General features: G+C 55.0%; 1 protein-coding gene across 1 annotated transcript in view; it reads right to left on the reverse strand.

The window, feature by feature from the left end:
- Positions 1-332: 332 nt before the first annotated feature.
- Positions 333-12,264, reverse strand: part of LOC116822922 (uncharacterized) — an 18,852-nt gene continuing 6,920 nt past the window's right edge. The window contains exons 2-10 of the mRNA XM_032777119.2: positions 9,906-10,811; positions 5,413-5,620; positions 5,103-5,234; positions 4,532-4,687; positions 3,814-3,918; positions 2,620-2,720; positions 1,573-1,645; positions 1,206-1,274; positions 333-562 (exon numbers count right to left, since the gene is read on the reverse strand). Coding sequence (XP_032633010.1) covers positions 510-562; positions 1,206-1,274; positions 1,573-1,645; positions 2,620-2,720; positions 3,814-3,918; positions 4,532-4,687; positions 5,103-5,234; positions 5,413-5,620; positions 9,906-10,811 — 1,803 coding nt within the window. The 3' untranslated portion in view covers positions 333-509. The remainder of the gene's footprint in view (positions 563-1,205; positions 1,275-1,572; positions 1,646-2,619; positions 2,721-3,813; positions 3,919-4,531; positions 4,688-5,102; positions 5,235-5,412; positions 5,621-9,905; positions 10,812-12,264) is intronic.

A 12,264-nucleotide genomic window follows, 5' to 3' on the forward strand; every position in this document is an offset into this window, starting at 1 on the left:
TCAGAGGGAAGCTGTGAGAAGGGAGCTGTGCCCAGGGCAGGCAGATGAGGTGCACTATGGGACCCCATGTACCACAGGCAAGACAAGAGGACCCAGTCTGGGGAGCTGGATGTGGCCCCCTTGCAAGTGGTGCTTCCTGTGCTGGGCGCTGGCTGCAGCCTAGCCTGTAGGGCTCTTTCCAGCTGGCCTTGCCAGGAGCACTGGGCCCTGCGAGGCTACATGCCCCGCAGCCTGCGGAGTAACATGCCAAGGGGAGCAGGAGGAGGGCTCTGCACAGCACGCAGGGGAAGGAAGAGAAAACTTTATTTACTTTTTTTTTTTTCTTTTTCTTTTAAAAAGCCACAATTAAGAATTCCCCCCTGCAGGTGTCTGTGTGAACAGCCACCGCTCGCTCCAGGCGCTGGGCTGCAGAGTTTTCCTTCAGGCTGTCCAGAGCAGCATACCTCTGTGAGGAGCCAGCTAGAGAGGCTATTGTTAACAGGCAGACACAGGCCCTCCATGCTTCGCTGTCACTCACCTTCCAAGGCACAGTCTTTTGTGCCCCAGCCCTCCAGGAGGGAGCCTGGAGGAGGGGGAACAAACGGGGCATCATAGGACAAGAGACACTGACAGCAAGTCACTGTGGCTCACTCCTGTCACTTCAGCATGGCTGGCTCTGAGGCAGCCACAAGCAGGGCCTGGGCAGGGAGAACAGCTGGCATCATGGCACAGGCAAGCAGGCCAGCTCCCCGGTAGCACGAACCCTTAACCCCTGGCCTAGTCTGCACAGTGCTGCCCTCATTGTCTATGGGAAGGGCACAGCAGGAGGGATGCAGAGACTCCAGTGCAGTCTGTCCCACCCGCGAGGGAAAGGCCAGGGCCCCCAGCCCAGGGAGCTGGTACCAGACAAGATGCTCCCAGCTCCTGAGCCAACTCTCTGCAGGGGCAGGAGGCATTGGGCTAAGGACAGTACCTCACCCTGGGCGCTGTAAAGGAGTGCATGGTCTGCCTGCCCCAGGGCACAGGCTCTGGTCCACAGTGGGCTTGTGGGGTGACCCCACACACACTGCTCCAGCTGCTGGGTGAGGGGTGAAGCTGTGGGTCTAACTCTCCCCGTGCACTGAGCTCACAGTGCCACCTTTCCTCAGGCAAGGAGGGGGCTTTGGGAGGGTTGGCAAGAGGGATTTCCAGGGGCATGGCCATTGTCAGAGGAGGGGATCACCTACCTGCCCTCAGCTGAGCCTCCAGGGAGGAGATTGTCCTTCGATATGCTTCACACTGGGCATCTCTTGCAGCTGATGAACAGGGGAGAGTTCAGCGTGTGCCCAGCCAGCTGCTGGCAGAGCGCACGGCAGGGATGCTTGCTGGGCAGAGGGGAAGGGAGCCCGAGATTCTGGTGGTTGTTCCCACTGCATGGGATAGGGACACAAGGGCTCAGTGCCCAACCGCAGCACGGGTGCTGGGGCTCCCAGGAACTGGTGGGGGCCCCCCCTCACCCCACCCAGGGGCCATGCTTCAGTAGCAGTGCTCCAACTCCCACTTACGCACTAGAATGGTACTGTTAGGAGGGGGAGGGGTTTCTGCCCCACATACCAAGCTCATTCTTCACTCTCTGCAGCTCACTCCTTACTCTCTGCAGCTCCTGGGAGAGCAGCTGATCTGGAAGCTGACAGAGAAAGGCTGTTCACCACCAATCAGGGAAGCCAGCAAGATACAAGCTCTTCTGCTGCCCCTTGCCCAGTGCACTTTGATGCTGCAGGGGTCTGGAGCAGAGTTTCATAGGGGGACCCTGGTGTCAAGCCCCACCCAGGAGGGGACCAGAACAACCCACTACATCAAGACAGTCTGTAGCTGGCACATGCCCGATGGAAGTAATTCCTTGGGAAGTGGGAGCTTTGGGCACCAGAGGTGGACATGGCATTGCACAGGGGAGACAGCAGAGCACGGACGTGGCCCCATCAGAGTGTCAGGCCTTTCCCAAGCGTTTAGAAGAACACTGTTCCCATCTGCTTGGCTTGTAGCCCATCTGCTGCATGTGGACAGGGCAACATGTCTGGGCAGGGCCAAGTCACAGCAATGGGCCTGCACTTAGTCAGGGCTGCTCGCACCTCCTTGCAACAGAGCTCCATGGCCTGTGCCCAGTTCCCATGACATTTCTGTCCCCTGTGGCCACCAGCATCTCCCACTGAGGAGACTGGTCAGGGGAGGTCAGGGCAGCAAAGGGAGCAGCAGCTCACACATCCAGGCCACTCCCAGGCAGGGCTTTCATTAGCAGGACGAGTGCACAGCTCCAGGGCTCTGTGGGGTAGGGAGCCCTGCTGAGAGCAGCACTAGGAGGACTAAGGGTGGGAGTTCAAGGAGAGAGAATGCTCTGAAGCTCTTCCTTCCCCTCCAAGTCTCAGCTCGCTTGTTCCCTGGGTGCAGCTTTGGGAGCTGCTCTGCATTCACGGCCAGCCTGGCTGAAAGCCACCAGAGCCCCTGCCCTGAAGAGCCCGGGTTTAAGGCTGAGGTATCCCAGGGCCAATCCCAGTCCCACAGAGCATCTCCTTCATCCCGCCATCCCCCTGGCCCTGCTGCACCGCACCCCAGATGCCTTGAGAGAGCTGTGCTGAGCGATGCCAGGAGACAGCTGGCTATTACCTGCATGGAGGATGCTGCACCTCCACTCTCCAGGGCACAGTCAGGGAGGAAACTGAGAGGAGCTGGGGAATTCCCACTTGTCTGAGGCTGGGCCATTCCACCTGCAAAGAGAGACTCAGACATGGTGCAGAACCATCCAGTCTCCTGCTCCTACCTCCGCACCACACCGTGCTCCAGGCACCTGGATCCGGGTGGGTCCCAGGCGCTCCCTGCCCCCGTGCTGCAGTCTGAGCAGCTGCTACTCACAGGCACAGGACAAGTCTTTGTTCCAGCACAGGGCATTTTCTTGGGATGCTGCTGCCCTCCACTGGCAAGAAGTTGCACCTGCACCACTTAAAACTTCCCCCAAATTTCCCACGGGCATCCAAGGGGCAACCAAGTCTTAATACTGGTTACTGTTCAGGTGCCCCAAATGCCTTCACCAAGGCTAGTCCAATTCTCCCCAGGACCAGGAACAGCATAGCAATGCCCCAAGCATCAGTGCAGTTCTTGGCAGAACAGAGAATTATCCTGATGGGCTGTGGGAAAGGCCCTGCCACCCAGAGGAGGGGGCATTGGATGGGGAGGGTGGGATCACTCCAGAGCTGCAGCCTTGGGGAAGGCCCTGCCTCCTGCCCCAGAGTGATCTGGAGACGAGAGCCAGCAGCTCCAACCCTGCTGAGCTCAGCTGCACACAGGGCGATACAGGCTCTGGCCCCAAGGGCGTGGAACAGTCTGCTGGCTTAGTCAGGGAGCTATGTTTCCCTTTGTTTACTGGCAGAGATTTGCAGTCTCTTCCTGCCCCTTCAGGAGCGGAGCTCAGCACAGACTTTCCCACCAGCAGCCTACAGAGGATGTAGAGATGGGCTCCAAACACACTATGCCATTTGCCACTCCCCTTTAGCCCTGGCCAGCAAATCAGAGAATCTCAGGAGCCACAAATGCAGGTGGGAGCCTTAAGCAGCCAGTGGCTGGCCCACGGCAGCGGCACTGAAGGGGTGGGGTGGACGATGATGCCAGGCTTGTGTGCTGTCTAATCATGTCAGGGCCCCGACCGAGAGACTCCCAATTCCAGTAGAAGGAGAAGGTGTGCCTTAGCGCCGGGAGAAGCAGGTCTGGCAAAGGAACCACCCAGGCAGGAGTTCCTGCTCCCTTTGTCAAGAACCCAGTCCCTGAACCGCTAACCATCCCAAAGCCACTGAACCGCTCGCTCACCTGCAGTGGTGCAGTCTTCCCCCACAGCCAGTGCTGGTCTGTCCTCAGTGTCTCCTTCGCCTCCACTAGGCTCCAGGGCTTGTGCAACTGCTGCTGAGTTAGTGTCTAGAAAGCGAAGGCGAAGGGTGACAGCCTCTGCCCAGGTAGTGTCAAGCCAGTGTGATCTGCCCTAACCAGGGGACTCCATGATGGAGCCACTGACTGGAGCTCCAGGCTGGGAAAGCCCAGGAGGGCCCTGGGGAAGGCGGCTGTCAAACAGATAGCTAAGGGTTAATGTTTCTTTTACCTGTAAAGGGTTAACGAAGGGAACCCAACACCTGACCAGAGGACCAATCAGGAAACCGGATTTTTCAAAGCTCAGGGAGGGAATGTTTTGGGTGTGGGTCTTTTGTCTGTCTCTCGGCTATGAGAGGGATCTTTTCTATCTTCAAGCTTCTAATCTTCTGGTTCCCAGTTGTAAGTACAGGTATAAGACAATATAGGTTTTTATATTGTTTTTGTATCCTAGGGAAGGAGGCTCAAAGTAGCACTTCTGCTTCACACTGTGCAGCCCCTTGTGGAGCCTAGTGTCCACATGACACCCCAGGAATCAGCCCGATTCTCTGAAGATGGGGGAGGAGATGGATAATCTGACCTGGCCCTACAGCTCTCTGTCCACCAGCCCTGCCTGCAGTAGGGAGGCACCAGGACTTCGATCCCCTTCCCCTCCCAGACCTACCTTTACCTAGGTGAGCTCGCCTGGGGGAAGGGAGCCTTCTAGGGGAGGCTGTTGTCCTCCCTGTTGGTCTCAGTCGAGAGTGGGGAGCCCTGGCAGGAATCGCAGCCGTGGCAGCCCTTCGAACAGGCAGCTTGTTGCAGCCAGGTTTGGCAACACCTGCTGAGGAGGTGAGGAGCATTAGCCTGGAGGAGACCTAGCCCAGCTGCAGAGGGGCTGGCCCCAGAATAGCATGGCCAGGAACTGGAGCATGTGCGTATGCAGTCTCAGAGCTCAGCCATGCTCCTCACGCTCTGCCCCTAGCTAAAGAACCCCCCAGCCTCCCCTGCCCACCACACAGCAAGCGCAAAGCTCAGACGGCAAGGCCAGCAAGGCTGCGGCAGCTCACAGAACACCACGGAGCTGGAGCTAGGTCCAGCACAGCACTCCCAAGGCACTTGAGCAGGCACCTTCCGTTCCCAGCCCATGCTGCTCTCCAGATGAGTGTTGGGGGCGCTCCCCCATAAGGCTGCTCCCTCCCTGCAGCACTACAGGAGCTCCCTGCTCCGCACACAGCAGAACTATAGGCAGTTACTTTCTGTCCCTTTGTCCTGGGGGCTGGATCTGGCTCCTTGATGCCCAGTGGGAAGAGTGCATGTTGGCTGCAGGGTCCCATTGATGTGCTGCATGCTGCTGGGTCTGGGCTTCATTAGTCTTAGCCTGGTACCTGGGGAAGAGAAGGAAAGGAGAACAAGGATTTCACAGCCCCCAAGGGCAGCCAGGGCAGCTGAAAAATCCAGCCAGGGCATTGCCACAGACAGCAGCTGGCCTCCCCATCAGGTCAGACCCTCCTTCCGACCTCATCCCATCCCCAACACTACTGGCCTCCCATTGAGTCTGCTCACCTGGGTGAGTTGGGAGTTTGGTTCCAGGAGCTCCAGCCCCTTTGCTCATGCAGAGGATCCCTGGACCCACAGAAACCCGGGATCCCATCAGCAAGGGTCTGCTGCTGCTGAGTCCTGGGACTTTGGTAGGAGGCTGGAGGGATGAGGGGCACTTCTCACTGCAAGGTAGCTTTGCAGCACTCCGCTTCACATTGCCGCTGGCAGGGAGCTAGAGCCAGACAGATGAGCCACGAGTTAGACTCTGGTGGCAAGCAGGGAGGCAGGCCAGGCCTCTCCTACCCCGTCCCTTGCTACCATTCAGACACAGGCTCAGAACCTGAGTCTGTCCGATCCCACCTCCAGAGCAGCAGCCAGCCCAGGGAGTGCTCTGGTGGACTGCTCTGCCTCCTGAACACCCCCTGCCCTGAAGTCTGTGGCTCACTCCTGCCCCCCACCACAGAAGGAGCAGCCCCTCTGAAATGGCATTTCTGGAGCCACCATTGCATCACAACAGCAATAAACCAGGCCTCCAGAGAAGCACTAGGAACCTGCGGATGGCCAGTCCCAGGCCCTCTGCTCACCCTGCTACTCCTTGTGCGACTGCCAAGGCTCCCCTTGCATGGGGAGCTTCCGCAGTGGAGTTACCACCCATATCTAGGGATAAAGCCTAGGCCAGCTTTTGAGAGGCCCATAGCCCCTGTCTTAGTATCCACCCACCAGTACCAGCTTTCCTCAAACCAGCCCTCTCCTGGCTCCACCATAAGGGCCTCCTGTTCACAGATGCAAACCAGGCTGCTCTAAGGGTCAACATGAGCCAATGTCCCCCACCTCCAAATTCCCCTTACTCCTTCCCGGGCCACCAGGGCAGGGCTGCTTTGCCTTCAGGTCTCCCCCACGACAGTAGTAGGCCTGGCACCCATGTCACCCTGTCATTACCCATGCTACCTAGATTCAATCCAGCTCAGTAGGCCTGCCATGCACAGCTTCTGCTATGTAGACAGACCAAGGTCCAGCATCCCATCTGACATATGCTTCAGAAAGTAGTAGAGTCCCTTGTGAGGAATTATGGAGTCGCTCCTTACCCACCCCAAGCAGACACGCTCTTAAGCACAACAGTAGACATCCCTTGGGAAGGAGTCTTCCAGCTCCTCCATGGACTGACTGGGTAACCCGCATTCTCCCTATCCTCAGTGGATCCAGCTGGTGGGTGGAGCAAGAGAGGCACAGCCTCCCTGACTCAGACCACGTCTACACTACGCGCCATTTCGGCGCGTTAAAATCGATTGCTCGGGGTTTGATATATCGTGTCTGGTCTAGACGGGGATATATCGAACCCAGAGCGTGCTTAGATCGATTCCTGAACTCCACCAAAACAAACGGAGTTCCGGATTCGACATGGCAAGCCGCGCACATCGATCCCGCGCGGTGAAGACGGGTGAGTAAATCAATTTTAGATATTGGATTTCAGCTACGCTATTCTCGTAGCTGAAATTGCGTATCTAAAATCGATTTTCGCGCGTAGTCTAGACGGGGCCTCAGTGTCTTCTCCCCAGCTCCCGATTTAACTCTCCCCCCTCAGTTCAGTTACTCCCCCAGAGATGTGGCCACATTCCTCCTGAGGGCGCAGGGAAGGGTGGGAGCTCCCCTCTGAGTTTCATACAGAAGGTCTGCAAGCTCCCAGGTAAAGCTCTTAACTACGGCACAGGATTAGGGCATGTCTACCCTGCCCACTTACAGCATGCTGCGATGGGGGCAATGTAATCACACTTTTCGGGGAGGGGTGGGAAGAGCTCTCCCACTGGCCATACAAAATAACCACCCCAAATGAGGGCGGAGAGCTTTATCACTGGGAGCAGCAAAAGTGTGGCCTATACTGGTGCTTTTCAGCGCTAAAACTTTTGTCCCTGAATGACTTAACTTTTAGCGCTGAAAGTGGCAGTGTAGGTACAGGCTTGGTGTGAAACGTAAGTTCTGCAGAGAGGTGGCCCTGGGGCAGAGAGTCAGCATTTTGTTTACAAACAGAGGCAGGGTGATTAAGATAAGAAAGGCTGGTGATTAAATGAAGGGTATGGAAGTTTAGGTGTAAAAGAGGAATCCCTCCCTGGGGGGAGAAGGAGGAAGGATTGTGTCAGAGATAACAGAGGATTCAGAAAAAAATGCAGCAAAGCACTGAGCCTATGTTACATTCAGAAAAGGGGGAGATGTGGGGGTGCTGGTGAAAAGAAGGGGTTGGACTCAGGGAAGGGCTAGCAGTGTACAGAGAAGCGCCCATGCTACCCGTGGTACTTATGTAGCCTCATCACCCTAGTATCTGAGCCTGAGCCTCACAAGGTCTAACCTATTTCTCCTCTCAGCCCCTCAAGGAGGTAGAGCAAGGCTGTTATCCCCATTGTCCAAAGGGGGCACAGAGGCACATAGACTAAAGGCGAGATTTTCAAGATATTTAGGTGCAGTTGAGAAAGTGGGGTTTTTACCCACAAAAGCTTATGCCCAAATAAATCTGTTAGTCTTTAAGATGCCACCAGACTCCTTGTTTTTTTAGGCATCTAGTGAGATTTTCAAATGCACTTAGAAATTTTGGTGCTTTGTAAACCCCACTAGATACCTAGCAGCATCTCTGGGTGACTAAAAGCCTTAGAAATGTCCTGAAAGCACTGGCCTGGGGTCAGACAGGAAGTCAATGGTGTGTGTGTGTGTGTGTGTGTGTGTCTCCGATAGATGGGAGCTAAACCAAGGCAGCCAGCTCTCAGAGTCCAGCAAACTGATCCAGGATGGAGGTCATGTCTGACAGAGTGAAAAGCAGCAGAGGTCAGGAAGGCTGGAGAATGAGAGTCAGATGAGAGGACATCACGTAACCCCCAAGGCATGGCAGGTTCTGCCCCAGGCTGGGTTCTAGAGCAATGGCTGCTGTGCAATTTTACATCTTAACTGAAAACCACTTTATTCAGTCATTGTTTGCTCTAAGTTTGAGAAAAGGAAAGAATCAGAGAGTGTCATATGAGTATCAGATGTGTTTATGGTGAGTTTCAGCTGTATCGAGGCCAATTCCAGAAGAGAGTCCATCCACAGAGTCTCTACTTCCACACCATAAAGCCAACAATTATTGCCATTATTTGCATTATTCACTGGACACCATCTGTGTGCTCAGCAGTGTTCACAATATGCCAGAAAGTCCAGTCCCTGAGCCAATGCATCTAAGCTGCGTAGCTCTGGATAAGATGGCTCAGATATTTAAGCATGAAGCGTATAGTAACTGACCACGTTATCACATGTTCACTGATGTTTAGATGTATGAGTAGAGGCACTGATGGCAATAGAAGCTTTACTGGATTAAGGACTAGAAGATTTGACCCTCAAACCTTCTTTCTAAAGGAAGAGCTGCCCAGAGCTCCTGCGCCTGTTTATTTTCCTTTCCTCCTGGAGTTGCCCTGATGTACCTCAGAAGTCTCAATTTTTTTCCTCAACTTTAAATGGGGAATTTTCTTGGCGTTTGATTTAAAATATTCTGCTGTGAGAACTGCAACTCAATCATTGTAGTGATGTGCTTAAGAGCCCTCTGGAAAGTAACTAGCCTTTAAACAGAAGTAAGTGTTACCAAGGCTCATGATTTTTGTCATGAGTCTCATGATTGTTTTCCTTAAAGCCCCAGCTCCTGGAGTCAAGGGGATACGTGATGATTTCAGCCTTCGTTCTTAAAGAAAATGACATTTCTAGCCCTCGTGGTTGTGGAGAAAGCTTCAAAATGTGACCCTAGTACACCGTAAAGGCTCAAAAAAGCAGAAGGCAAATAAAAAGAACCCCAGATCTGTTATTTGTACATAATCTCATGACTTTAAAGCCAACATCATGATTTTGGTGAGCCTGATCCACGATTTTGACCATTTGAGATTGGCAATACTGTGAAAATGACTTGAAAGCGTCACTTTCACTCCTGTTTAAGATCAGTTTCTAGTCTATTTGTAGTGAGGTAACACCTCTAGAGCCCCAGGCATGTGCAGTATAAACTCACAGGGCCTTGCCCTAGTAGGTTTCCAAAGTTAAATGATCTATTCCAAGTTTGATAAACTGCAAAAAAAGTGATAGAAAGTCATCTAGATCTTTCTAGAATTGTTGTATTTAAGCATCAGTAACAAAAGAACATACATTCCAATTTTGAACCTAACCAGTGTCTCTTAAATGACTTGACACAAGATGTGAGAATGTTAGTATTAGGGTTGAGTGGGTCTAATATTTATTAATTTTTTTTTAGAACATGGGGATTAGATACAGTGCTCCTATCAGCTAATTTCTGTTACCTGCAAAAAACAAAAAACCCCACAAACCCTAGAGTTCCCAGATGCCTAAGTAGCCCTTGGAATCAGGATTAAATTTGCCCCCACAAAACAAAACTGAAATGGCACCATGGTCCCTCCCTCAAGCTGCTCTGATGGGATACTGAAGTCCGGGCAGTTAGAAGAAGCACTTGGCATTACTAGCCTGCAGGAAGCTGTAGCACACACCCCACCACCACTTACTTGGACAGCAGGCTGGATCTCCACGTTGGATCCCTGGCTTGATTTTCCAGTGGCAGCTGCTTTTTGCGTGCTGGGTCGGCAGTCACCCAGAGACAGTCTTGTTGCTTTCCCCTCCCAGGCGATGCCTCTGCTCCTTGGAGGCAGGCCTGCTCTCAGCAGCTCCCGAGAAGCTTTCCGAGACTCAAAGGAAGCGAGGGCCAGACTCCTACTTGCTCTTGGGGTGGCAAAGGCCAGGGGCAGTGATTTGATGGCAGCTTGGCCTCTGGAAGAGCCAGGCAAGGCAGTACTCTTCTGAGGTGGTTTGAGAGTGACCCTGTCACGGCACTCCCCTTCGGGTAGGTTCCCGCACTGGGGCATGGCGCTCTGGGCTACCTTGGGTGCCGCAGATTTGGAGCCAGCCTGACTTGGGCAGGTTAGCTCTCTCGGCATTGAACGCCTAGAGGGGTTTAGGTCCCTCTGTTCCAAGTCATCTCCTAGCGGACTGCCTGTCACAAAGTGAAACTTTGCTGGCCCCATCAGCGGGGTGGAGGTTGCAAAGGAGCTGGAGCCTAGAGAAACGGTGCTTTCATTGGATACGAGCTCCAGCTCGTGGGTCCTATAAGCAGACCTGCTCCGCTCCAGATCCTCCGCCTCGGACTGGTCAGCCAGCTGCTCCCTCTCCACAGTGGACCCGAGCTGATTAGCAGCGGACACCTCAAATGTTGTCTGTCTAAGGGAGGCACCGCTGTGCCCACAACCCTGGAGCTCAACCGTGAGGTTCAGAGTATCTCGAGCCAGCGGCCCGGTGTCTGCCGCGGCCCCGGAGGGCAGGACCTCCGCGTCCCCTCGGCTCTGGCAGCGGCCCGGCGGCTCAGCCCAGGTGGGGTCCAGGGGCAGGGGCTCCGCCTCGATGCCGGCGAGCGGCCCCTACCCTGGACCCAACCTCATTCCAGGGGCTCCTTACCCTACGGTCCCGAAACCCGCATTCCAGGGGTTCCTACCCTAGGAGCCCAACAACCATTTCCAGGGCCACACCCCAGGGACCCAACCCTTGCTTTTCCAGGGCTAAGCCTGGGGGCCCCCAAACCCATTCCAGGGGCCCCTAAACTTGGGCCCAAAACCATTTCCAGGGCCCCAAACCCCATGGGTACCAAATACACCATTTCCTAGGGGCCCCTAACCCAGGGCCCCAAAAAACCCCATTTCCAGGGGCCTTCACCCCTGGGCCCCAACCCTTTGTCCAGGGGCAGCTAACCAGGGGCCCCAAAACCCACATTTCCAGGGGCCCTAACGCCTGGGGCTCAAACCCATTCCATCAGGGTCCCCGAAAACAAGGGGCCCTAAAACCATGTTCCAGAGACCTAACCTGCGGGCCCGAAACTCAATTTCCAGGGGCCCTAACCCCGGGGCCCTAAACCATTTCCAGGGTCCCAAACACCAGGGGTTCCAATCCTCAAATTTCCAGGGGCCCCTAACCCCAGGGCCCACAAACCCCATATCAGGGCTCCAAAACCCTGGGGTCCTCGAACCCCATTTCGCAGGGGCCCCTAACCCCTGGGGGCCTACAACCCCCATTTCAAGGGGTTCCCTAACCCCAGGTTGCCCAACCCCTGGGGCCCGAAACCACCAATATCCAGGGCCTACCGCTGGGGCACTAAAACCTTCCTATGGGCCCCTAAACCCTGGGGGCCCAAAAACCCAACATTTCCAGGGGCTCTAACCCGAGGTTCCCTAACCCCCCATATCCAGGGGCCTAAAACCACATTTCAAGTGTTCCGCGAACACCTGGCCCCAAAACCGCCAATTCCAACGGGCCCAAACAACCATTCCTGGCCTTAACCCCTGAGGCAATAAAACCCCATTTCTCCAGTGGCCCGCTAACCTGGGTCTCAAAACCCCTTTTCCAGGGCCCTAAAAAACCAGGGGCGCCAAAATCCCATGTCCAAGGCCCCAACACCAGGGAGCCCCAACTCCCATTTCCAGGTCCCAAAAAATGCCAGTTTCAGGGGCCCACAATCCTTCATTTACCAGGGGCCTCTACCCTGGGCGCCAAAACACACAATACCATGGCCTCCCCAACACCAGGGGCCCCAAAACCACTATCCAGCTGCCCAAAGCTCCATTCCAAGGGCCCTAACCCTATGGGCCCCAACCCCCCAATTTTCTAGCAGTTCCTAAACTCCAGGGGCCCGAAAACCCAATTTCTAGTGTCGCCTTACCCTAGGCCCCAACCCCATTACTAGGGTCGCCTAACCCTTGGGGCGCCAAACCCATTCTCAGGGCCCCTAACTCAGAGGCCAAAACCATTTCCCAGGTTCCCCTAACCACCAGGGGCCCCGAAATCACATTCCAGGGGCCCCAAAACTCATATTCCAGGAGC

Source organism: Chelonoidis abingdonii, chromosome 8 (genome assembly GCF_003597395.2).
Source record: "Chelonoidis abingdonii isolate Lonesome George chromosome 8, CheloAbing_2.0, whole genome shotgun sequence".
Classification (NCBI taxonomy): domain Eukaryota; kingdom Metazoa; phylum Chordata; order Testudines; family Testudinidae; genus Chelonoidis; species Chelonoidis abingdonii.